General features: G+C 48.3%; 4 protein-coding genes across 20 annotated transcripts in view; 1 reads left to right on the top strand and 3 right to left on the bottom strand.

Moving 5' to 3' along the window:
• Positions 1-1,689: 1,689 nt before the first annotated feature.
• LOC118504731 (echinoderm microtubule-associated protein-like 2) lies at positions 1,690-9,267 on the bottom strand. Of its 6 annotated transcripts, none has more exons than XM_036039585.1 (8): positions 7,810-8,491; positions 6,089-7,756; positions 4,783-5,100; positions 4,339-4,651; positions 2,555-4,112; positions 2,402-2,489; positions 2,106-2,332; positions 1,690-2,037 (listed from the first exon to the last, which is right to left on the bottom strand). In XM_036039585.1, the coding sequence occupies exons 2-8, from the start codon at positions 6,318-6,320 to the stop codon at positions 1,912-1,914; spliced, it is 2,862 nt and encodes a 953-aa protein (XP_035895478.1). In that variant the 5' UTR covers positions 6,321-7,756; positions 7,810-8,491; the 3' UTR covers positions 1,690-1,911. The 6 variants fall into 6 exon arrangements, with proteins under 6 accessions (XP_035895478.1, XP_035895479.1, XP_035895480.1 ...); XM_036039586.1 differs by having other exon boundaries at positions 6,089-7,740; XM_036039587.1 differs by having other exon boundaries at positions 6,089-7,727.
• LOC118504736 (putative cyclin-dependent serine/threonine-protein kinase DDB_G0272797/DDB_G0274007) lies at positions 5,092-20,014 on the top strand. 2 transcript variants are annotated; one of them, XM_036039613.1, is made up of 3 exons: positions 5,101-5,169; positions 18,873-19,110; positions 19,263-20,014. In XM_036039613.1, the coding sequence occupies exons 2-3, from the start codon at positions 19,096-19,098 to the stop codon at positions 19,974-19,976; spliced, it is 729 nt and encodes a 242-aa protein (XP_035895506.1). In that variant the 5' UTR covers positions 5,101-5,169; positions 18,873-19,095; the 3' UTR covers positions 19,977-20,014. The 2 variants fall into 2 exon arrangements, with proteins under 2 accessions (XP_035895505.1, XP_035895506.1); XM_036039612.1 differs by lacking the exon at positions 18,873-19,110 and having other exon boundaries at positions 5,092-5,169.
• LOC118504737 (MD-2-related lipid-recognition protein-like) lies at positions 9,826-10,965 on the bottom strand. Its single transcript, XM_036039614.1, has 4 exons — positions 10,649-10,965; positions 10,459-10,578; positions 10,222-10,391; positions 9,826-10,141 (listed from the first exon to the last, which is right to left on the bottom strand). Exons 1-4 carry the CDS (start codon positions 10,749-10,751, stop codon positions 10,043-10,045), a joined length of 492 nt encoding a protein of 163 aa, XP_035895507.1. The 5' UTR covers positions 10,752-10,965; the 3' UTR covers positions 9,826-10,042.
• LOC118504732 (1-phosphatidylinositol 3-phosphate 5-kinase-like) overlaps positions 11,143-20,908 on the bottom strand; it is a 110,952-nt gene continuing 101,186 nt past the window's right edge. For 4 of the 11 annotated variants that reach the window (XM_036039594.1, XM_036039597.1, XM_036039598.1 and 1 more), the window contains 6 exons: positions 14,210-14,409; positions 13,996-14,148; positions 12,768-13,934; positions 12,336-12,705; positions 11,603-12,264; positions 11,143-11,537 (listed from right to left, as the gene is read on the bottom strand). In XM_036039594.1, coding sequence (XP_035895487.1) covers positions 11,373-11,537; positions 11,603-12,264; positions 12,336-12,705; positions 12,768-13,934; positions 13,996-14,148; positions 14,210-14,353 — 2,661 coding nt within the window. In that variant the 5' untranslated portion in view covers positions 14,354-14,409 and the 3' untranslated portion in view covers positions 11,143-11,372. Of the gene's footprint in view, positions 11,538-11,602; positions 12,265-12,335; positions 12,706-12,767; positions 13,935-13,995; positions 14,149-14,209; positions 14,410-14,659; positions 14,772-16,806; positions 17,451-20,908 lie in introns of those variants that run through there. The other 7 variants (XM_036039596.1, XM_036039599.1, XM_036039600.1 and 4 more) reach the window with 7 other exon arrangements.

Here is a 20,908-nt window from a genome sequence, read left to right as displayed (position 1 = left end):
AGTGTGCGCGGTACATTTCATACACATTCTACTTGATGAAGCCGGCAAATTTGTCAGATAGTTGGACAAAATGGTTGATATCATCGTGATCATTGGATTGGCTCTGAAAGTTGTTATCATCATGCAAAATTTGACCGGTTTTTCATCAGCAATGGAGAAATATACCAACGCCATCACACACGATGATCGAACGATATTTTATTCCTCGCCACGGGCACATATTTTTGTGGTTATGGCGCGTACGCGCACACACATACACACACGCGGCAAAGTGTATAAATTCAACGTTGATGATAGTTACCTTTTCCGTTCTGTTCGGTACAGCACGCCCAATAAGAACACGGGGAAAATTGTGAAGCCGCACACACGCACACTCGCGCACATCCGATGCTTCATCATATTCACAAGCACATGGCGGACGGAGTTCACGGCACTACAGAGCAAGCAGAACACCCCGCCTTTTTTCCGCTGCATAAACCCGGCAATATCTCACAGTATACTCCTGTGATTTGAACTTCAATTGCTACGAAAGTCACAGGAATATACTGCGGAACATCACTCGGAACGGCTCCCAACACGAAAAAGAAGCTAATCAAACAAGCCATGGCATAGCAAGATCCAAGCTTGCTAAGCTCACATGCTTCTTCAGTGGAGAGTGACGATGATGGTGTCCCTGCCCAAGCCATCATGGTTCACGCGGTTTTACAATGCTGCACGAAGAAGCGTACACACTTGGAACAAATTTCCGTTCCACAAAAGCAGCCTTCTGTTCAGTATGCTACCTTACGACCGAAAATCCACCATAATCCACTTCTTTTCACTGGCCCGGCAAGAGAAATCCAACACGAAAATCTTACTGCGAAACCGCAACAGCGCACCCGCCACCATGAACAGAGGGGGAAACCACGCCAAGCCTACTCGATGCGTAAAATGCCGACCGTCGAGCAGACGACGCCTCCAAAACGAATGAAATCCATCGTTCGGGCAAAATACACCCTCTTGGTGCTTTAAATCCTAACGTGCCTGCTTTCGCGCCTACTTCCGACCACATTTTACCACCAAAATCACATTTTCCCTAACTTAACCACAAATTTTCCTCGGCAGTCAACGCGACACACGTCCGCTCTGCTCGGCAACGAAAACGGAAGTACAGCCTTTTCGAGTACTTGCCCGAGCTCGAGACGCTGCAAATCGAGCAGAACACGCGAGCCCGATATTCCGTGGCATTTTCATATCAGCACGGATAATCCGAACCGTCCACTGGTTGACAAACATTCGTGCAGTTTTTTATTGCTTTTCCGGTTTCATGCAGAGCGGTATTTTTTGATATAAAATTTTTCAATTTATAATTTCTGTTGGTATTTTTAATTTTTCTTCAAGCATTGGCCATATAAACCCGCTCGTTTAGGTCCAGATATCGTATTTTTAACTGACAAATTCCAAAATCTGAGTTTCTGTTCGTACTTACATCAACTCCTCAATCCATGTCGTAACCGTCCTGTGTCTGCCGTGTAGTTGGCGCAACGTCCGCATAGATCGTGCTTCGAGCGGCAAAATAAAACAAAACAAAATTGCTTCAAAATAAAACCTACAATAACAAAGCACACAATGCGTGCTTATTTTACCAAAGTTCCCTGTGGACACCTACTGGTTTGAAAACAGTTGCATTAGAAAATCCCCTCTCTGTCATACCTTTTGAACGATTAATTAATTTATTCGCCGGTTTACTCTTATCGATAAACGTGATAAAATAAGTTAGTATCGGTGCTAGATAAAATAAAATAAACTTTGTTCATCCGCAATGCAAAATGTGGGAGAACGAGAACAGCGGACGCGGCAGATTTGGAAGGGAAATGAAAATGCTTTGTGAATCTTTGTGGAATGTGGAACTCTCTGTCTTACTTCGCCTCCTTACACTACTCTCCATTGCAGTACACTCGTGTCCATACCGCCAGCCGATAAAAGACGAACGCCATCGTGCATAAACTGTACCGATGTTACATGACTGCTGTGACCCTTGTAACTATGCGATAGCGACTGAAAAGGATAGATTTTATGTTTGTATCGTACATCGTACAGTACATTCTTGCGCTTGCGAAGCTTACCTTTGGCTGCGATGCTGGAAAACTGAACAGTCGAATTTTGCCGAAATCGTCGGCACACACAAGGAATTGCTCCTCGCCATCCTTGCACACGCTGTTGATGTCGGTGCCGTCAAAGTTCTCCGGCCAGATGCCAATCGTTTCGAAGCTCACTGAACAGTTCTGTGTGGCCCATTCGAGGTTCTTCACCGTGCTTTGGCTCGTAATTTGACGACAGAGCGTTGGGTTCCCTACAAAAAAAAGAAAAGGCTTATTGTCAGTAAAATTGCCATCGAACATATTGCGCCAATCTGACTCACAGTATAATAATTCGTAGTCGCCTGAATTAGACCGCAAAATTTGACTGTCCTTGGACCAATCGAGATGCGAAATAAAACTAGAATGACCCTGTGGAAAAACATTAATCATGAATTAAAAGCGCACGACTCAACAACAGCTACATTCATGCTTACCGTGCACTTTCCAATCTTGGAAAACCGGTGCGGTACTTTCGTACACTGATAGATGTAGATGCCGTTGTCTTTGGAACCGATTGCCAGCAGATTTCCATCGGGGGAAAACTGCATGCACTGTATCACCTCCGCTCCGTCCGTGTACGTCGCCAACAGCTCGCGTGTGACAATATCGAACACGGACCAACGCCCTCCGACACCTCCCGCCACGATCACATCCCCACCGTTGGATATCTGCACCGAATGGATCGGTTCACCGATGTCTTTGCTCCACACTACCGAGTGGGACAACGAGTCCCACAGCTGCAACAGTCTGTCTCTACCTCCGGTAACAAATTGAGCCACCTGTGGATGCGTTGCCAATGACCACAGAATGTCCGTGTGACCCATCACGATTGGTACGAGGCTAAGCGTAAAGTCTCCGGACAAAATGCAATTCTTCGTCGTGCCAATCAGCAATTGAGAACCTTTGCCCTGTGCCACCACTCGTACCGCACCGAAGTGTGCCTCGACGATCTGGTCCGCCTTCATGTGCAGTGCGTCATCGAACAGTAACAGCAACCCATCCTTGCCGCCCGTCACGAATCCACCGTTGCGTAGTGCACAAATCGTGAACACGGGGCCTTCGTGCACCTTTTTCAGGAAGCGGCTAATAACGTTGGTACCACGCTTCCAAACGGCCAAATTACCACTCGAGTCACCGGTCACTACGTCACCCGTTTGCGTGAAGGAGATCGCCGTCACGTACTTCGGTTTTTCGAAGCTCTCGAACACGCCCATTCGCTTGTAGAGCATACCGTTCTGATCCAGCGACCAAAAGGCGATGTGATTCTTGCCGATCGTAATGATTTGTCCTTTATCGAGCGGATGGAACTCCACCGCAACGACCGTATCGACCGAACACTTGGTTTCCGTTATCTTACGGCCACCGTCCTTCTTCTGCCAGTCCCAAATCGAAATGATCTTGTCCGGTGAATCGTCAATAGCGGCCAGTATGCTTCCACTGTCCGCTCGACTGAACGAGATGCAATTGATCGACCCGGTAAACTCGCCCACACCCACCACATTTAACGTCGCCAACGAGACCGAGTTCCAGATGAGGATGTGTGGCAGCGATTCACGACCTTCGTGACCACCGCACTGTCCACTCGCTACCAGCAGTTTGTTCGGATGGACGGCCAAACTCTTTACGTCGTCCGTGTGCCCGAGGTAGTGTCGTTGCGTATGTTCGTCCATGTTGTACAGAATGACTACGGCGGCCACGAAGTACACCATTTCACCGGTTGGCAGTTGGTACAGATTCGACCGACAGTCCTTGCCTCGGTATCCGTAGGCCCAGTCTAGCCGCAAACGTCTGTTCGGGGCCGGCTGTACCTTCGTCATTTCGTACGTGGACAGTTGTGCCTCTGGTAAGTGAATTACGATCGGACGACCGCTAATGTATAGCTTCACGTACTCGTCGTCATCGTTTTTCCGCTGTACGTACGGGTGCGATTGACCCTGGCGGCTGGAATTGCCACTGAGATTCAGCAGTGATTTGGCCGAGAAACGGGACATGCTGTGGTGGAAAGAGTTAGAAATAAACACGTTATTTAGGGCATGATTTCACATCGTTTTAAACAAATGCTATTTAGTTTTTTTCCCAATAAACGCCAATCAATTATCAAATCTGATAAGCCGTAGCTTGGTGCGAGATTTGCACCCATCACGCTTGATAAGATAATTGTCGCTCGGAATGCACGCAAAATCCGGTTCAAAGGCTTGGGCGGTGAATTCTTACGCACCTTCCTCCATTGCTTCCGGAACCGCTGGGGCTGCCCGGTGTACTGACAAAATCCCCTGTCGAGGACCACCGCTTTCCCATACCGGAGGAGGCGAGCAGTGCATGGTGCGAGTTGGCCGATGCGGTCGCGTTCGGTTGTCTCGGTGATGGGGACGGGGCAGGTGAGATCGAATGACTGCTCATCGAGTCGGAATGCAGCGATCCGTTTGAGTAGTGGATGGCTTTTTGCGCGAGGTTCGGCTTCATGCGAGACGGTGAGCTGGTCACGCGGGACGGTACCCGGCCAAACCGTTTTTCCTCCACCGTAGAGTTCACTACAAATTGTGCGACCAAACCGTAAGATTTAGAAGGAATTACTAGATATTTGTAGCTTCCAGGAAGGGCAAATCGTCACCCGCTGGGATCTAATACTAAAAAATGAAGCAAGAAAGAAAAAAAAACCTACGCCTCGTGAGAGTGTTGCGGGAGAAGCGGAAGCTTTTGCTGGATAAACTATTATGTGCGCTGGCGGACACGTTATCACTGACCGCATGATGTCCGCCCGTGCCCGCTACTCCACCGCCACTCGCAGGCGTGCCGGTTCCACCGCGACCACTGCCGCTCGTGCTATTCTCATAGCTGTTATCTATCGTGGCCAGTCGACGCAACACATCGGCCAGTGTGGACTTGAGACAGACGATCTCATCCTTGTGTTCCAGTACCTGCCGTTCGAGATCGTACACTCGCTCCACTAGGCCGGCCTTTTCTGTTTCCAGCATTTCCTCTGCAATGAAAAATGGAAAACCATCCGATTAGTTCAAGGACACTCGCCCATCACACTGACGACCTTGAGGTAATGAGGAAAATTAAGTGATGGAAGCCTGTATTTAAAAGTAAATCGCAAAACTTTACGCCATTCTTTGGAACCGCTTGTTTCGTCCGTCGTCCGGCCCTTAGCGGTGGAGGTAGAAGACACGGGTTGGTCGGCGGACATTTCGGCATTTGAACACCCCCTTTACTTGGAGTGTGATTGAGCAGATAGTACCGAGCGTTACACAACACAAACACATCTAGGTGGATTTAGTTTTACACCTCGTGCAAGCCATCGCATCACTGCAAAGTGGACAGTACTTGATGGGACATTTTAAAACACCGGCCCACAACGAAAACAAAAAGGACACCGGCCACAACACACGCACGTCTGTCTGAAAGCACAGGTGACAGCTGTTTACGGATGGTTTTGGGACGTACTTCCCCGTTTTTGCGCGTGGAACATGCGCGCACTCGCTACTCTAATCAACCCCTTACTACAGCGCGAAGCGAACAGCAGCAAATGCAACGGAATTCGCTGTGCGATACCGTGTCACTCGCGGACAGCCGCGGTGTTTTGTTGTGCCTTCTGATGTTTAGAGATAGAGCCCAATAGGTGGTGGACTCGCGAGCTGTTGTGTTTTTGCGCTATTTATTATCACCATCGCCTCCAGCTCCTCTATCGCGCTGTACAATCACTGACTGTACCTCCCTACTGTCTGCGGAACCTATCCGGACGCTTGGAGTGGCCAACAAATTGATTGCGGGGGCGCGGACACATATCTTCTTTTGGGAGTATGAAAACCGAAAAGAAAATTACATTTATTTATCAATTTCTAAAGGATGCTGGATATGGCAACGGCACTCCATCAACGTGTTTAAGACCGAGTGGGCGTTGCTGTGGGTTCCAAGGGTAGCGCTTAAAAAAGCAGCAATACTACTGAATGTACCTACTAACTCACCCGAAAATTCATGCAAATTTTTGTATGACTTTTGCACTCGGCTGCTGTTGTTGCTGTCCACGGTGGTCGTCGATGACTGTGTCGCCACTTCTAGTACCTGTTCGTCCACCTCCTCCACACTGGTGGACATTATGTGGTGATGATGATGATGATGGGCCGGTAAGGTAGAATTTTTTAAAATATCCCCTTCTCCACCCGCAGCAGGCGTTTCCTGATCGGTTTCGTTGCTCATCGTTACGAGCACAAATTTACTTGTGCGAAGAGAAAAAACGTGAAAACAACCTCAAACAACACGTTTTCGAACAACTCGCTGAGCCTGTCGGATTGTTTTAACCGCTGGCCGATAGATAAACTTTGAAGGTTGATGATGTAAGGTTTTTTTTTGCTGTTGCCGTTCAACCAATTCAAACTGGCCCTTATGATGGATGGAATCGCGTACACTGTTTCACACTATCTCTACAATCGGAATCGATGTGCACATACAGAGAGAAGGGAGCTTTGATCGATAGAGTAGCAGCAAAATTCTCGCACGCCTTTGTTATTGATTCTGTTATTATTTAAAGTCCTGTGGGGAGGCTTTTTGGGGTCTGTCCAACTCCCTATTAGTTAGCACACCGGGAGCACACCGATGCGGTCTTGTGGATGAGTTGTTTGCTTTCGTCTAACTCGCTACTCGGCAAGCGAAAGCTCTCCACCAGCAGACCGTTGAACGTATGGGATATGATGTTTCAGCTAATTCACACTTCGAATGACATCATGGCATGGCCAAACATGGGGACGAGCTGGTACCATCATCATCATACGAGTTCTTCCACCCCTCTGCTCTGCTACTCCCCACCGGAGCAACTCGAACTAATAAGCTTTCCGGTGGACATTTTCCGCCTTCTGACTGTCTGCTGTGTCTTCTTCAGCTGCTTCGCCGCCTCTTGACCGTCGTCGGGTGGCGCGCGATAAACCGCAGCAAAAACCGCACGCCGGCAAAATAATAATAAAATGCCAAACGTCTACGTGTCTCGCAGGGTGTGAATATGAATGCCTTTACCGCGTTTGCATGCGTTCAGCCGCGAGAAGGCTTTGCAATGAGCGGGAACCTGCGTGTGAGATAACACACCGCTCCAAGTTAGCCACGTTCGGGTTTGCTTTGCCCTTTCTTACGACGATAAGGCGACTTCTGACCGGTGGTTTGTTGTGGTTTAGATAAGTCTTAACAGCAGTAGGAGTAACAGGAAAACCGCGCATACTGCACATAAATCCGCGAAGCGATCGTTGGAACTTTACGAGAACGAATGAATCTCATCTCTCACCAGCAGCAGCAGCAGCAGCAGCTTTGCTCCAGTTTTTGTCACGTCACAAGAAAATTAAGTAGCTCACAATTTCCCATGCTTAATATGCTTCTGCTCCGCCCTGCCCGAGATGAAAACCGGCCTCCGTTCTTTTCACTGCGTCTTTCCTATGCCGGAACGGGGTGGGGCGTACGGCCTGTGGCACAGTTTTGCCTTCCTTTCCAGTAGTTGCGTGGAGAGCTTTTCCTTGACTATGGTTCCGTGTACCGTTACCGGTATTTGGAGCTCTCCGGAACGCTCGGACAGACGCCTGCCACACGACTGCTGCGAGAGCAGCGAAGCTACTCCCCTGCGCGCTGCGGAATTCGGCTATAATGTTTTATTTCTTTTCGTCTGTTATTAGTTTCGGCTGCTTTTTTTTGGCAAATAGCCACCTACCGATCGGGATTTACCACTACTGTGCCTGGCGATGAACACGGGCCGCTGGAATGTCGTACGGTTGTACGTAAAGTGGGACAACTATGCTGTTTTCCAACGACATTCCAGTTTCCACCGTTGGGGCGATTTGGGAACAAAAAAAAAAAGAAAAAACGAACGAACAATGTTGCGACAAGGGCTGGAGGGAGGAGCTTTCGAAATCGCAAGCCAGAACGTCACTTAAAGCTTGCCTGAGCGGCGCATCATTATGATGAAAACTTGGGTAAACACTCGGACGCGATACGATGCCTTTTTTTTGTACTTGGTCACCAAATATTTACACTTAGCACACTTAGCGTCGGTTCCGCCTTAATTGACTTGCACAGCAAAGTGCACACTCGAGAGAACACTTCTTGATTTATGGACGGGGGATGATGTCGCTTATTGTCACGCAAATTTGCACACGAAGCCTCTGTAATTCCCTGGCGCTACCCGTTTAGCAGCTTTCCAGCAGATTGTTCTCATGGCTTACTGCAATAATCACAGAAACACACCAAATCACTGCTTTTCCGCGATCGTTTTCAGCTGACATGAGCTGACCCGCCGCCTGCTGCTCGATTGCTGGTCGAGGAGAGTCGTACGCGCAGCTAAAAATCGCGACGGTTTAGGAGAAATGCACCGTGCAACCCAAGTCGATGTGCTCCCTCGAAATTAGAGATGTACAGCGACGACACCAACACCACCACAGCCGCCCAGCCAGGTAGTGTGCGTAGAGCTTCGCGTATCAAACGCACCTTATTGTTGTTACACACACACACACACCGGCAAACGAGAAGCACTTTACGCACATTTCTCTCATACCTGCGTCGTGGTCCAGAGGGAAGACGGTGTACACGGTAATCGGGGGTTCTCCCTTCGTTTTACAATACACCATATGACATATGTTCTAGCCCAACCCAAAGAACAGGTGGCATTCGACCGTTAGCATGTTTAAAATGCTGGTCCCTTTTGCGACCCTTGAATGCTTTCTGTGTTTCTGTGTATGGCGCCACAAATTTTTTAAAATATGCATCTGCCTTTCCTTGTTGCTGCTTCACCATCACGTGACCGTTTTTTGGCCTTGGAAGTCACGATCCCGTTTGACAGATCGAAGGTTGTTATCAACGATTTTTGATACGAATTTTTGTTGTAAAAAGCACCTACCTAATGATCGCACCCGATGATACTTGATCATCTTTTTAGCGTCCTGGAAATGACGGCTCCAAATGTCCTTTAGGAGCGACCCAGAGCTTCCAAGATCCAGTGTTGCTCTCCGAAGCGATACGAAGTTCACAAGTTCACTCTGCTCTGTGGACCAGCAGCCGCAATTGAGGTCACCGAAAACTCGTGTGCACACGGTCGCGCCGGATGAACAATTCTGGTCGAATCGCGCCACGATCATTCAATGTATCCCCGCGCAGATGTTGACCGATCGTTGGCCGAGCTACTGCCGCACCGCACACGCTAGCCATAGCGAACAGGGCCAACCGACCTCGCTGGAGAGGTGTATGTATTTATGGTGGAATTGAACCTCTTTCCAAAAACGGTATTGAGCGAAAACCCGAAACCCCCGTTTACTTAGCTCCCTTTCCCAAACCAAACCAATCCAATCCTATCCTCCCCACAGCAGCGCTACCCATTGGGTGTTGAATGAATTGGTTAGCCAATTTGGCACACAACATATACGTGTCGAATGCGAGATGTGGCCTTTGCTTGCTCGTAAGCGCCGAATCTTGCTTTCCCATTCTTTCCTGCGACGTATCAACACCTTCCCTGGAGTTCCTCACGCACTGATGACCTTTTGGGAAGCGCGTACGAGCTCACGTGTGTGTGTGTGTGTGTGTGTGTGTGTGTGTGTGTGTGTGTGTGTGTGTGTGTGTGTGTGTGTGTGTGTGTGTGTGTGTATATGCGTCTTTGGAAGGCGCTTCACGCGCCACCGGACGCCTTTGGTGATGTCAAGGTTAAGGGTCTGGTCAATGTTTACGAACAGCGATAGCGGACTGTGACGGACTACAGCCAGCCAGATAGATTAGTCCGTTGGCGGCCGTTTTATTGATCTTCAACTAATTTCAACCGTTTATTACATGGTTTGCTGGCGCAATTACAACGAATGTATTGTTCTAGCGCTTTAAAAAACCGTGGTGTGGACACTTTAACGACCCATAAAGCATGATCAGCGGCCATAATTGAATGTTGGTTTCATTCTGTAATCGTCCTAAGTGCGCTTGGTCTTCTTGGTGATGTTGATCATTACAATAAAGCAGCAGGAATCGTTGTTCTCGCTCGTCAGCTTCCACTTAACGTCGTAATGTTGCTGTGGGAAGAAGTTAAATCGTCATGATGGCCTCGTGAATGGTTTTTGCTAGATGCGTTAAATGTGGAGCATTCACCTACCGGAGGATAGGTCTTCTTGATGGGCAAGTTGTAGGCGTACGTTTGCCGAGTGCCTGATGTGACAGGGCAGCTTGTATGTTTACAGGCGGCCGTATCCATGCCAACGAAGGGTAGATCAAAGCTTGGCTTCGTCCAGGACACATCGGCCGTGAGATCATTGGCAGCGAATTCTAACAATGGGTTGAAACAACAGAATTACTACACCAAAATAAAGTCTCGATTCCAATTCTTGCATACCGGGTGTAAAATCGAATGTTATGCTGACGTTCGTTCCGCGATACACGGTACAGGCACGACCTTCCTCAGCTTCCGGGCATGGTGTGATCGAAACCTCGTGAATTGTACATTTCTCTGTAGCTATCGGGGGGGGAGTACAGGGAGTTAATAGGCAGTTGTTCGATAAAGGGGTATTCCTATCGCTGTCTACCTTCACCAGGACATTTCTTAAAGTTCACCACTTCAGCAGATGCCGCGTGCAGGCACAGGGCCAGCAGAAGCACAACGGAGACAACTGTTTGAACACACTTCATCTTCACTGGCACAAGAGGATGTAATGTACGTGGCTGTTGCTGCTGCAAGCAATCGCCAACAACTGAGGCTGATGGTGTCTCTCCACACGAACCGATCAGTTGTCTTTCCGATGAATGGGCAGTGCTTTTGCTGCCCTATTATCAGGATCGAAGTGCAACGCAGGCGTTAATCGCTTGCGCTTAATCTAATGAGGTCTTCCGAGCAATGCCGATGACGATGTATGACGGGCAGGTTCCGTCGCGATTCCGTACGTTTCTAAGGTCAATGTTCTGACCATATCTCCTGGGCCTGATCTGGAGCATCAGAGGTGGATTCTCATTCTATTAGTGGTCTTGTGATATTACCCATCCGAAAAGGTCTTAGCAAAGCCAGCGTGCGGCTGTCAAAAGGTTTGTTTCAAAGAATAATGAGATTTAATTTCGTAATTCTCTAATCACTGGGGATGATGGGATGATAAAGCAAAACGGACGCAAAAATGCCAGGAAGCACTAGCACTCGCAGTTTGCTTGATCTCTTGCACCGGGAGAGAGAGACTTTCACACGAATGTCTAAAATACTTGTTTGCTTGTTTCAGTTCTTTGGCTCACACGTCACGTCACTTGCGTACGGTTTCGATCGGCTCACACGATGCAGAGCGTCGTATCGCGACACAGCGATATTTGTGCCTCTTGCAGAATCCTCAGTCGCGGCCCGAGTGGAATGCCCATCTTTTGCAGCCTTTCCTCGCCCAGGTACGGCAGCTCGATCATGCCGACACGCTCGGACTCGAAGATGGGCGCATATTTCTGTGGACCATTTGAAACATTAGTAGAGCTGTTCATGTTGTAGGAAAGATCTAGTGCATCCTTACCTCATAGCCGAGTTTTTTAAGAAACAGTTTCATCAGTGGTGGATCTTCGCCAAAAAATTTCGTCAGCTTCTTCACCCGCTTCGGGTTTGTCAGGTTGATCGGTTCTCGGGCGGATGCGTTGGCGTTGCCATTGCCACTACTGTTCATCGGTAGATTGTGCATCGATTGCGACCGCAAAAGTGCCAAATCGTTTCTTAGCTCCTCCAGCTCCTGCGAGACAAGATGCTGCGAGCGCATCTCCGACGACAGATGGGCTACACTGCGAGCTAGCGTGACTACGTGCGATTCCAGCCGCTGGAACCGTTTGTTGATGCCTTTGATATCACGCACCTTGCGGCGTTCGTCTAATCTTCGCCGATCGCGAATCGGACGGCCACTGATCGAGCTAGACGGAAGGGACGACATGCTGCCGTGGCGTCTGCGCCTGTTTGCACGCAGTGTTGACTCATTTGTGGCCATACGATTGCCCAGCATTTTCAGTACTTCGCTGTACATCGTCTCGAGACCTTCGAGCTGGTTGCGGATCTGTTGCAAACCGCCACCGTCCGTTTCCGATTCCGACACCGATTGGGCACCATCCCAGGGTCCGCCGAGCAGGGATTCGAGATCCAGCGAGCGTGTCGTATTGGTGACGGATGCCACATCAGTATCCAAACCGAACACTATTTCAAAGTGACGACGATGGTGATTACAAAAAGGGTATTCTAGAGGTATTGAAATACGATCTACTTACGATGCTTTTTCAGGGCGTTCTGCTCGTGTTTTTTGTTGCTGGACAACTTCAGGTGGTTCATGTAGTTCTGAATTGTGTTGGGCGATGGTTGTCCCTTCGAAGGACCGATTGGCTGCGGGTTTTTGCTAGCCCGATTGTACGTATCCGTGCCGTACTCTTGCTTTTGAAGTTTGCTAGCATTGTTGGGCTTCGCCTGGACACTGCCACTAGTTTGTCCAGCACTATGGTTGTAAGCCTCATGTGGAGAGAGCGGTGGCAGTGGTGGGGACATCGATGATGCACTCTCGGACATGGTGCTCTCCGGGCGAAGGTTCATTGATTTCATACCAGGCTCAAGAATGTTCCTCAGTTCCACATCCACTACGTCGATCTTCAAATTTGAGAAAGTCATTATAATTACAAAATTCGATTTGAGAATGTCGCTAAACTTACCCATTCACCGTCAGATTTAACTTTGTTCTTCTCCATCACAGCGTCGGCACTAGCGGTTGCCATCGAGGAACTACCACGACCAGAATCGATGTTAGATGAGTGATTACCATTTTTATCGTACGCTCCAGCATCATGTGATTCCCCGGTGGATATGTTGACCGACGACCCACTGTTTATGTCCACCGAAATGGTGTGCTTTTGCATTCCCGGCTCGCTCTGATGATGGTTGTGATGGTGGTGATGATGGCTTGTACTTTGATCTCCCACCGTCACGGTCGTGTTGTAGGACGATGATTGAATATTCGAGCTGGATGATCCACCCTCCAATGCTGCTCGTTGTTTAGCGTTATGAAGGGCTTGCTGGTACGACATGTGATGTTGCTGCTGTAGATGCTGCTGCTGCTGCTGCTGTTGGGCGTGATTGTGACGATAGTTTTGGATGTAGGCAGGTTGCTGCTGTGGCGTCGAACGGCTACCGTGCATCACCGCCCCCTGACTCTGGCTCGGTCCGTTCGGCATAGGCTGATTCGTTTGCCGGGTGGCACTATGCTGCCGAAATCCACCATCATCACTGTCCGTACCGTCGACCGGAGCCGGGAGCATACTGACCACGTGCTGCGTGTTACGGTTCGACTGTTCGCCGATGTTTAGCTGCGGCTGTGAGAGAGCTTTCGAAGCGCTGAAGCCTTCGGCCGGATCGGAAAACTTCTTGTGATAGTACAGTGGGGAATTGCTTTGGCTACTGGACGGCCACACGTTTAGGTTGGACTGAGCCTGCAGCAAGTTATTGTCAGACGCCGAGCTGTACATATACGATCCGCTCTGATTATTGCCCCCGTGGTGCTGTTGTTGTTGTTGCTGCTGCTGCTGCTGCTGACTGCTTGATTGACCCTGATCCAAGTTCGACTGGTGACCGTGCAGCATTGAGGTTACATTGTTCAGCTCATCGCTTTGTTCATTAGCGTCCTTTTTAAATTTGGACGAGATCAGATCCTTTAGGGTATGATAAGTCTTGGTGACGGATTTTTTCACCGTGGTGGAGTCTTTCTCCCGCTGAAAGCTACCATCCCGATCGGCAAGCGCTGTCACATCCTCCGGAAAGCGCACGATCGTGCGTGGCATGGAGCCGGAAACGGCCGAATGTATTGCATCCATCTGTGGTTGGTTCTAAGGGAGATCACGAATTGATTAGTAAAGGAACTTTGGCCTGAAAAACATGGTCACTCACCCATGCCTGTGTTTGTTTCACAGGAAGATCAGGCCCTATTGCGGACGTTGCTGATCGATTTAGGAGGGCCGGAATACTGGTGTTTCGGTTATCCTGCATGAGCGGAATTTTTGAGGAATTTTTGTTGGACGATAGTATGAGTTCCCGTTCGATCTGGAAGAGCAAATCGTTTACAACACTGCGACAAGGTGCATTCTAGATCACGAAACCCTACCGGAAACTTGGACGAATGAGTCCGCAGCGGAGTGTTCAGTACATGTGCCTCCGTCGATGCCGTTCCCGGTATGCTGGAGTGATGATCGTGCTGCATACCGTACGCACCGAGCGGTTGTGGCGGCATTCTGTACGGTGGATTCATGCAATTCACCAACGCGTTCAGTCTTTCGGGGGAAAAATATTGCGCCTCGATCGCTGCTGCGAAGAGGAAGAAAGGCAAAAGCCAGCAGAACCACACGATTAAAAGCCTATTTAAATGGAGCCGTGAATGATGGGGTTGGTGTAGGTAGGGTGGTGTGTGCCTTCACTCCCTGGGAGCGCTGTGCGTGAGAATAAGCGATATGGCTCGTGCCGCCGACGCTCAAGTGCCAGTCGCAGCTTAAAGGTTAAAGACTGCGTTGATGACGATTTCAAATTAAAGATCATCAAGCATTCCTGCTGCTACTACCATTGGTTGCCACATGGCTGTGCTGGTTATGGTGGCTGCCGTGGTGGTTACGATGTCCCCGCTGGTTTTTTATCTGTCTCAGCGTTTTAACGCGCATCTTGTTGTTGTACCACTTTTGACGCTCGATCGGAAATTACTGGGTCGGGAATCACGATAACAACAACACGGCAAGGGATGCTCTAAAGCTCAAAGACATTTGAGAACCAGCGCCATTGCTACGGTTGGATTTCCACGATATCCAATTACGCGGGTGAGCTAATTCGGAATAAATTTTCGTGCGAACGACGACGTCGGGGCTATTAATCACTCGGGTACAACTGATTCGTCGTAGCGCCAGACAATCATAATTGAGCCTGGGAAGACGCACGGCGGTTACTTTCGATGCGCTGATTTGAGAAGTTTTGGAGCGGTGTTTCGGGTCCGGAGCTGAACAGTAGAAGATCGATCGTTTACGCGCGGAACGGGTATTGAACACTCGGAGGAATGGTTTACGGAACGGAGGAGGAAGATGTCTTCCACACTTTTGATACTGCCCAATGAAGCAGGAACGCGCGCGTGTGCTGTTGCTTCGGTCAGGGTTCGTACAGTAATACCAGTCTGTCCCCGTCGCGGAACGGCCACACAGCACTGCACAAGATGGCTCCGAAATGTGACGAAGGGTAGATTAGGGCGCTGACTGTTTCACTACGGTTGGCCTCACCCGTAAAGAACGCCCGAGCGAAATGAGGGGGAAAACATGAGCCGTGAAACCCTTTCCGAAAGAAGGAAGCAACAACCAACTCACTCACTTGCTGCCGTTGCTGTTGCTTCGCTATGTTCACTTCAAACAATTGATTTAAATTTCACATTCCAGTGATTTTGATGTGGAAAAGTTATTAAACAGAAGCACCGTGGCATCTTCGAAGGCGAATGGTCTGCCCACGAAAACGGGAAGAGAAAACGAGCGAGCGAACCGCACTGGCCAGAGGAGGGAAAAAGACGGTGGGATTAATAGGACGACGAACCGACGGAGCCAGCCGCCCGGGAGTAAGTAGTATGCGAACCGTTCCCAGCATTGTACGCGATTCCCCCGACGCTCCCCGATAATTATGTAGCCCCGGTTTCGTTTCCTGCCTGCTCGGTGTGGGTGAGAGCCGAGATCGTTTCGCCAAGATCTGCCCGTAAGACTAAACCCCAAGAGCGAAGTGCGCAAATATTAAGACCTTAACAGTGGAGTGTCTGTTGTGGTTAGTCTGCAGTACGCCGGGCAGATTCGTCTTCTGCTCAGAAAAGGGGAGTCCAGTCAACCACAGTTCACATCCGGTATGCATGGTCTCAGGGTCGTACGATTAAGGTTATTCTGACCTCTTTTTCTTGTTTTTCTGCACCAACACTGATCCTGTTTGGCTCCAAAATTCTGGAACCGGAGAACTGAACTTTAAACCTAAATTCTTCGATCACACCGGAAGCAACAGAACAGGGTGAATAATCCAGTATCACAGTAGATCGCACAAAACCGGACCACAGTCACTTTAGAAAAGAGTATAAGGAATACATTTGATGGCCGCTGGTTTAGAGCTCACAATTTCCACTGCTCAGAAAAGGGGAGTCCAGTCAACCACAGTTCACATCCGGTATGCATGGTCTCAGGGTCGTACGATTAAGGTTATTCTGACCTCTTTTTCTTGTTTTTCTGCACCAACACTGATCCTGTTTGGCTCCAAAATTCTGGAACCGGAGAACTGAACTTTAAACCTAAATTCTTCGATCACACCGGAAGCAACAGAACAGGGTGAATAATCCAGTATCACAGTAGATCGCACAAAACCGGACCACAGTCACTTTAGAAAAGAGTATAAGGAATACATTTGATGGCCGCTGGTTTAGAGCTCACAATTTCCACTTTAAGGCACAAGACGTTCAAGACAGGCACTCAGAAGGCATACACGATCTTCGCACGCGGATGGTTGAGCGTCACGCAGTGTTGATTTTGTTTAACGGCCCATTTTCCTTCTGTTCTGTGGTTCGTGTTCTTTCAGGCCAGTTGGTACGGAAAGACACATTTATCGGTTCTCGATTCCTCAACACAGCGAAAACACACGTAACACAATACTGTGGAGGGTTGCGGGAGGTCATTTGCACATCGCAGAACATCGCTAGTACTGTACCATATGTCACGAACCGTTGGCACACGGAAGAACTGGTGAGGGATCCTAGCAAAGGGACGCCACGTTGAGAAAGCTGCGTAGCCAGCTATACAAGGATCTTGCCACACTGATCCACAGGCTGCAGGCTTACAAGAGATCGTAGCACAAAACAACGCACGTAACACGTTTCCCGTTCATCCTGTCCTGGTCGGTGGGTGCACGGCAAATAAGGCTAGAGCCTCGATCGGGGATTAGAACGTGTGCAGCAGGCGCGAACTAGCTTGATCTTCAGCGCGAAAATGGACGCAACAGGTTTTTCGAACACTTCCCTCTCTCTCTCTGCGCGCGGGCCAGATGGAGATGGAACGAACTTCTCTCGGAACCAGGTGTAACGGTTCCCTGGTCGGGGAATGTGACCGGTGTGTTGGTGAGAGTCTGTAAACCGAGCTGCGAGTGTGTTGGTGAGCAACATGTTTTATGCTTGTTTATGCTGACACGCGTGAACATGAATGGAAGCGAACAGGAGGCAGGTTGGACGTCTTCAAGACACTACCACCTGCAGAGGTTCCGCGGGACTCTGGGCTATGAACCTGGTTGTCGTCGCAGGAATTAACGCAGGTTGTTGCTTTTCACACTGCTCGTGCATCACTCAATACGCCGCTGGTTATGAATGTTTCACACTGATACTTACTTCTGCTGTTGACTTCTAATTCTGCGATCTCCGTTAAATATGATCCACGAACAATGTCTTAAGGAACAGAACGACTCTCGATGTGCCTGCTCGCACATGAGTCAGACTTGGTGGACGAAGAGTGAATTGATACTTTGCACCATCATCGCTTTACGCACCCAAACCAGGTGTTGCTCGTAAGCAATAAAACCCGCAAGTAGAATGGTGTGTTTGTGGCATCGCGAAGCAAAGACTGCGATCGCGGATTCTCCCCAACGTTTGGGCGCGCCTGTATGTGTGTGTGTGAGAGTGGTGTGGTTTCCAGTGAAGGTAAGAAAGAGAAACAGGAGCATACACGATATATGCGGCCATGGAGCATAAAACATGGAGAACAGGCCGCCTCAGCGAAAAAGGCTATGGGTGAGGCACTGGTAAGCACATCCAGCGTACCTGATGGGATGAGTACCGTTTCATCGCAATCAGCTCGTTGCTCTTTTGCATCATTTGCAGCAGCAACAGGTTCGGCGGTTTCCGAGCCTGCTCCCCTTTCTTCTGAACAGGTTGGATCCCTCGTTCGGACATGGATTGAGTACACTACACTGATTGTCTAGCCCAGATTCTTTAATTCGTTCCGGGGCGTTCATTGATGGCGGTGTTTACTGTTTGTTTTGTGCTGGTGCTGAGAGACAACCATCGTAAACAAATGTACATAAAAATGTGCCAACAATAAGTAATTGCTTGCAAATTTGAATGATAACTCTGCTTCACTTGCTGGTAGATTGCTTCTAATTTGCTTTAATTCACTAACGGAGGCTCCGCAAGCGGTGGTACCTCCTATATCGCGGATTTACAAAATGGCAATGTTGGACGATATTTGATTGAGAAATTTTGAATGAAATTAAGACATTGCCTATAAGAAAAGCTTGTGCTTCTTCTATGGATTGTCCATTTTAGGTTGTGAAACACAGGAACGTTCCAAGTGGGATTGGATACCTTAATGTACTTTTGTCAATTAAAATTCATAACTAACAATTATGGTTCATTTTTAAAATTATGATTTTTATCCAGACTATATTTAGCATCTTCTTCAATTTGTCTGAGCTCATGAAATTACGATTTATGAAAAAAGTAAATATTTGATTTGTCCAATAATTGCTGCATTTAAAATCATGCTCACTGTTACATCTCTCTCGGTCCGCGTGGAAATCGATTACGCGCCCGTTTATTGCCAACTACTGTTGTCCAAAACATTGTCCGGGTGGCTGCGCCGACCCGAGAGGCATGGACGACGTGATTAAGGCTCACTTATCAGTCCGGTCACTTTTGGCGGAATCGATGCGTACAATTAAAGCGCAACGGCGTGACAGTTGTATAAAGAAGATTTACAACGTTCCGCTCATCGATGTCCAATCCGTAGCCAGGAGGAACCACAACCACCGCCGGTTTTGGTGGTCCAAAACTTGACAAGGTATAAAAACCACCGGACGTAACCAGCACCAGCATCAGTTCACTTTCAACGCTTTCCAGCGGTAGTATTAGAGCCACGTGACTTACCGACAGCAACCAGTGCAAACTGCCCGGCAAACTCTCGCAGCTCAGTTTCTTCGATAGCAAACTTTATCTTACCACTCGCGAAGACGATGGCTGGTGAAATGGTAAGTCTTTCGTTCCGGCTCCTTGCCCATATTGCTACTGTATTTTGGCGAAACATAAAACAAATGTTATCAAACAACTGCGCTTTCTCTATCCTTCCCGGAGTATTTTCCCTTTCACTCATTGGATCATTAATTGCTGCTTCTCGTTGTAGCTGCTGGCAAGTTGTCTGATCGCTTTGCTGCTAGTGGTTCCCGGGCTGGATGGATCCTACCCAAGTGCTCCAGGACAGGAGAATGTGTTTCCACATGCGCTGAAGAATGTTCATTCCGTGGAAGATAGAGGCCACTATCAAGCATCGCAGGAATTCCACCAAGCTCCAGAATATCAATACACGGCCCCAGCTCAACAACAGCATCAACACGTGTATCATCCAGCACAGCCCGAACAGCAACAGCATCTCTTCCAGCCCCATCAGCAGTACCTCGTGCAGTCCACGTACAATGTCGGATCTCATCAAGAGCAACACCCGGTTCAACAGTCTAATGTCCAGCAGAGCAAACAACGCCATACAGCTGTTCCGTACAACAATCAGCGACTGCACGTGAAGGTCGATCATCATCCAGCGGCATCTCAAGGACTCGCTCATCCGAACGCTCCTACCGCGCAGCACCTTCGCCAGCAGTTGGCTCAAGAACCGAAGAAGGACTATCGATCATACATCCCGAAGAGTATCGCTCCCAAGCTAAACCCACTGCATCCTTCCTTCCACCAGAAGCGTAACTTTGTGCCACTGCATCACATCACGCGACAGGTGCCACTTCCGGCAGGCAAAATGACTCAGGGACAACATCACTCCCATTCAGAACAACCACAGCCAGTTAAGGCTGCGTTAGCCGCTCCATCACCGAAGCACATCTCTGGATAATTTAATAAAGTATTTATTTCCAAAACCCAACCTGAAAATGTTTCGAATTCCTCCTTGGGTTTTTACTCCGAACGCATGCAATGACTGAAACGGTGGGTGTGTTTATATATAAGACTGTTGATTGAAACGATTTAACGGCTATCTTCGTATGGTGTCGTGTTAAATGAAGCGTACCGTTAATATTTTAAATTCAAAATTTTAGTAGTCGTTTTTAAAATTTCGTTCGAAAGGAAAGTGATGTAAGGACGGGTGTAAGGTTTACGACCATAGAGTTATGTCACACTTTTATAAAAACTACGTAACAGAAGCATCTTTTTAATCGATTTTTTACATAATCTTTAGTTAGAGTAAAGATGGGGTGGTCCGGTGGCCGAGGCGATAACTGCGCCGGTCTTCGCACGACAGGGCCGGGGCTCAAATTCCATCCAGATCGGCTCGCCGTACGCAGGGCTGACTACCTTGCTGCGTATAAAATGAAGTCACAGACAGCCAGAAATGGCAGGCCGAGACTTGTCGAGGTTATAACGCGAAGGAAAAAGAAGAGGAAAGATTGCAATGCTTACAATCCTTTCAATACATTTTGTGAAAAAAAATTATAATTTGTTGAAAAAAAAAAGTTTTTTGAGGTGGGTCTTGCACAAAAACTCCCCGATTATTCATAATCATCAATAGAATATCAATAAAAAATACACAAAAAAATTAATAAGGCAGCCTGGCCAGCAGGCGTTTTTCAAATTTAAAAATGCTCTTTTATCATCAGTAGATTTTAATAGAATATTCGAAACAAAACTTCTTTATAAATTTTGAACTTTGCTTTTATCAATACTACACTCCATCGTTCACGAAATCCTCGATATTTTATGCGAGAAACCCTGCAATTTCAAATTTTGATCGGGCGGTTATAACTGTCCTACCCCTCAACGCTAAACGAT

This window comes from Anopheles stephensi, chromosome 2 (genome assembly GCF_013141755.1).
Source record: "Anopheles stephensi strain Indian chromosome 2, UCI_ANSTEP_V1.0, whole genome shotgun sequence".
In the NCBI taxonomy this organism is placed as follows: domain Eukaryota; kingdom Metazoa; phylum Arthropoda; class Insecta; order Diptera; family Culicidae; genus Anopheles; species Anopheles stephensi.
This window is presented reverse-complemented; position numbering and strand designations above follow the sequence as displayed.

What these genes read in the sequence shown, in the direction of transcription:
- LOC118504731 (XM_036039584.1), bottom strand. Translation starts at nt 9,229, where the DNA reads ATGATCGTGGCGCGATTCGACCAGAATTGTTCATCCGGCGCGACCGTG. An exon ending in TCATCGGGTGCGATCATTAG is followed by an intron (nt 5,101 to 8,991) that starts GTAGGTGCTTTT and finishes TTTTCATTGCAG; the next exon opens with AGGAAATGCTGGAAACAGAA. An exon ending in CCGCAACACTCTCACGAGGC is followed by an intron (nt 4,652 to 4,782) that starts GTAGGTTTTTTT and finishes CACAATTTGTAG; the next exon opens with TGAACTCTACGGTGGAGGAA.
- LOC118504736 (XM_036039612.1), top strand. Translation starts at nt 5,113, where the DNA reads ATGGAAAACCATCCGATTAGTTCAAGGACACTCGCCCATCACACTGAC. An exon ending in ATCACACTGACGACCTTGAG is followed by an intron (nt 5,170 to 19,262) that starts GTAATGAGGAAA and finishes TTCTCGTTGTAG; the next exon opens with CTGCTGGCAAGTTGTCTGAT.
- LOC118504737 (XM_036039614.1), bottom strand. Translation starts at nt 10,751, where the DNA reads ATGAAGTGTGTTCAAACAGTTGTCTCCGTTGTGCTTCTGCTGGCCCTG. An exon ending in TAAGAAATGTCCTGGTGAAG is followed by an intron (nt 10,579 to 10,648) that starts GTAGACAGCGAT and finishes CCCCCCCGATAG; the next exon opens with CTACAGAGAAATGTACAATT. An exon ending in TCAAGAAGACCTATCCTCCG is followed by an intron (nt 10,142 to 10,221) that starts GTAGGTGAATGC and finishes TTCTTCCCACAG; the next exon opens with CAACATTACGACGTTAAGTG.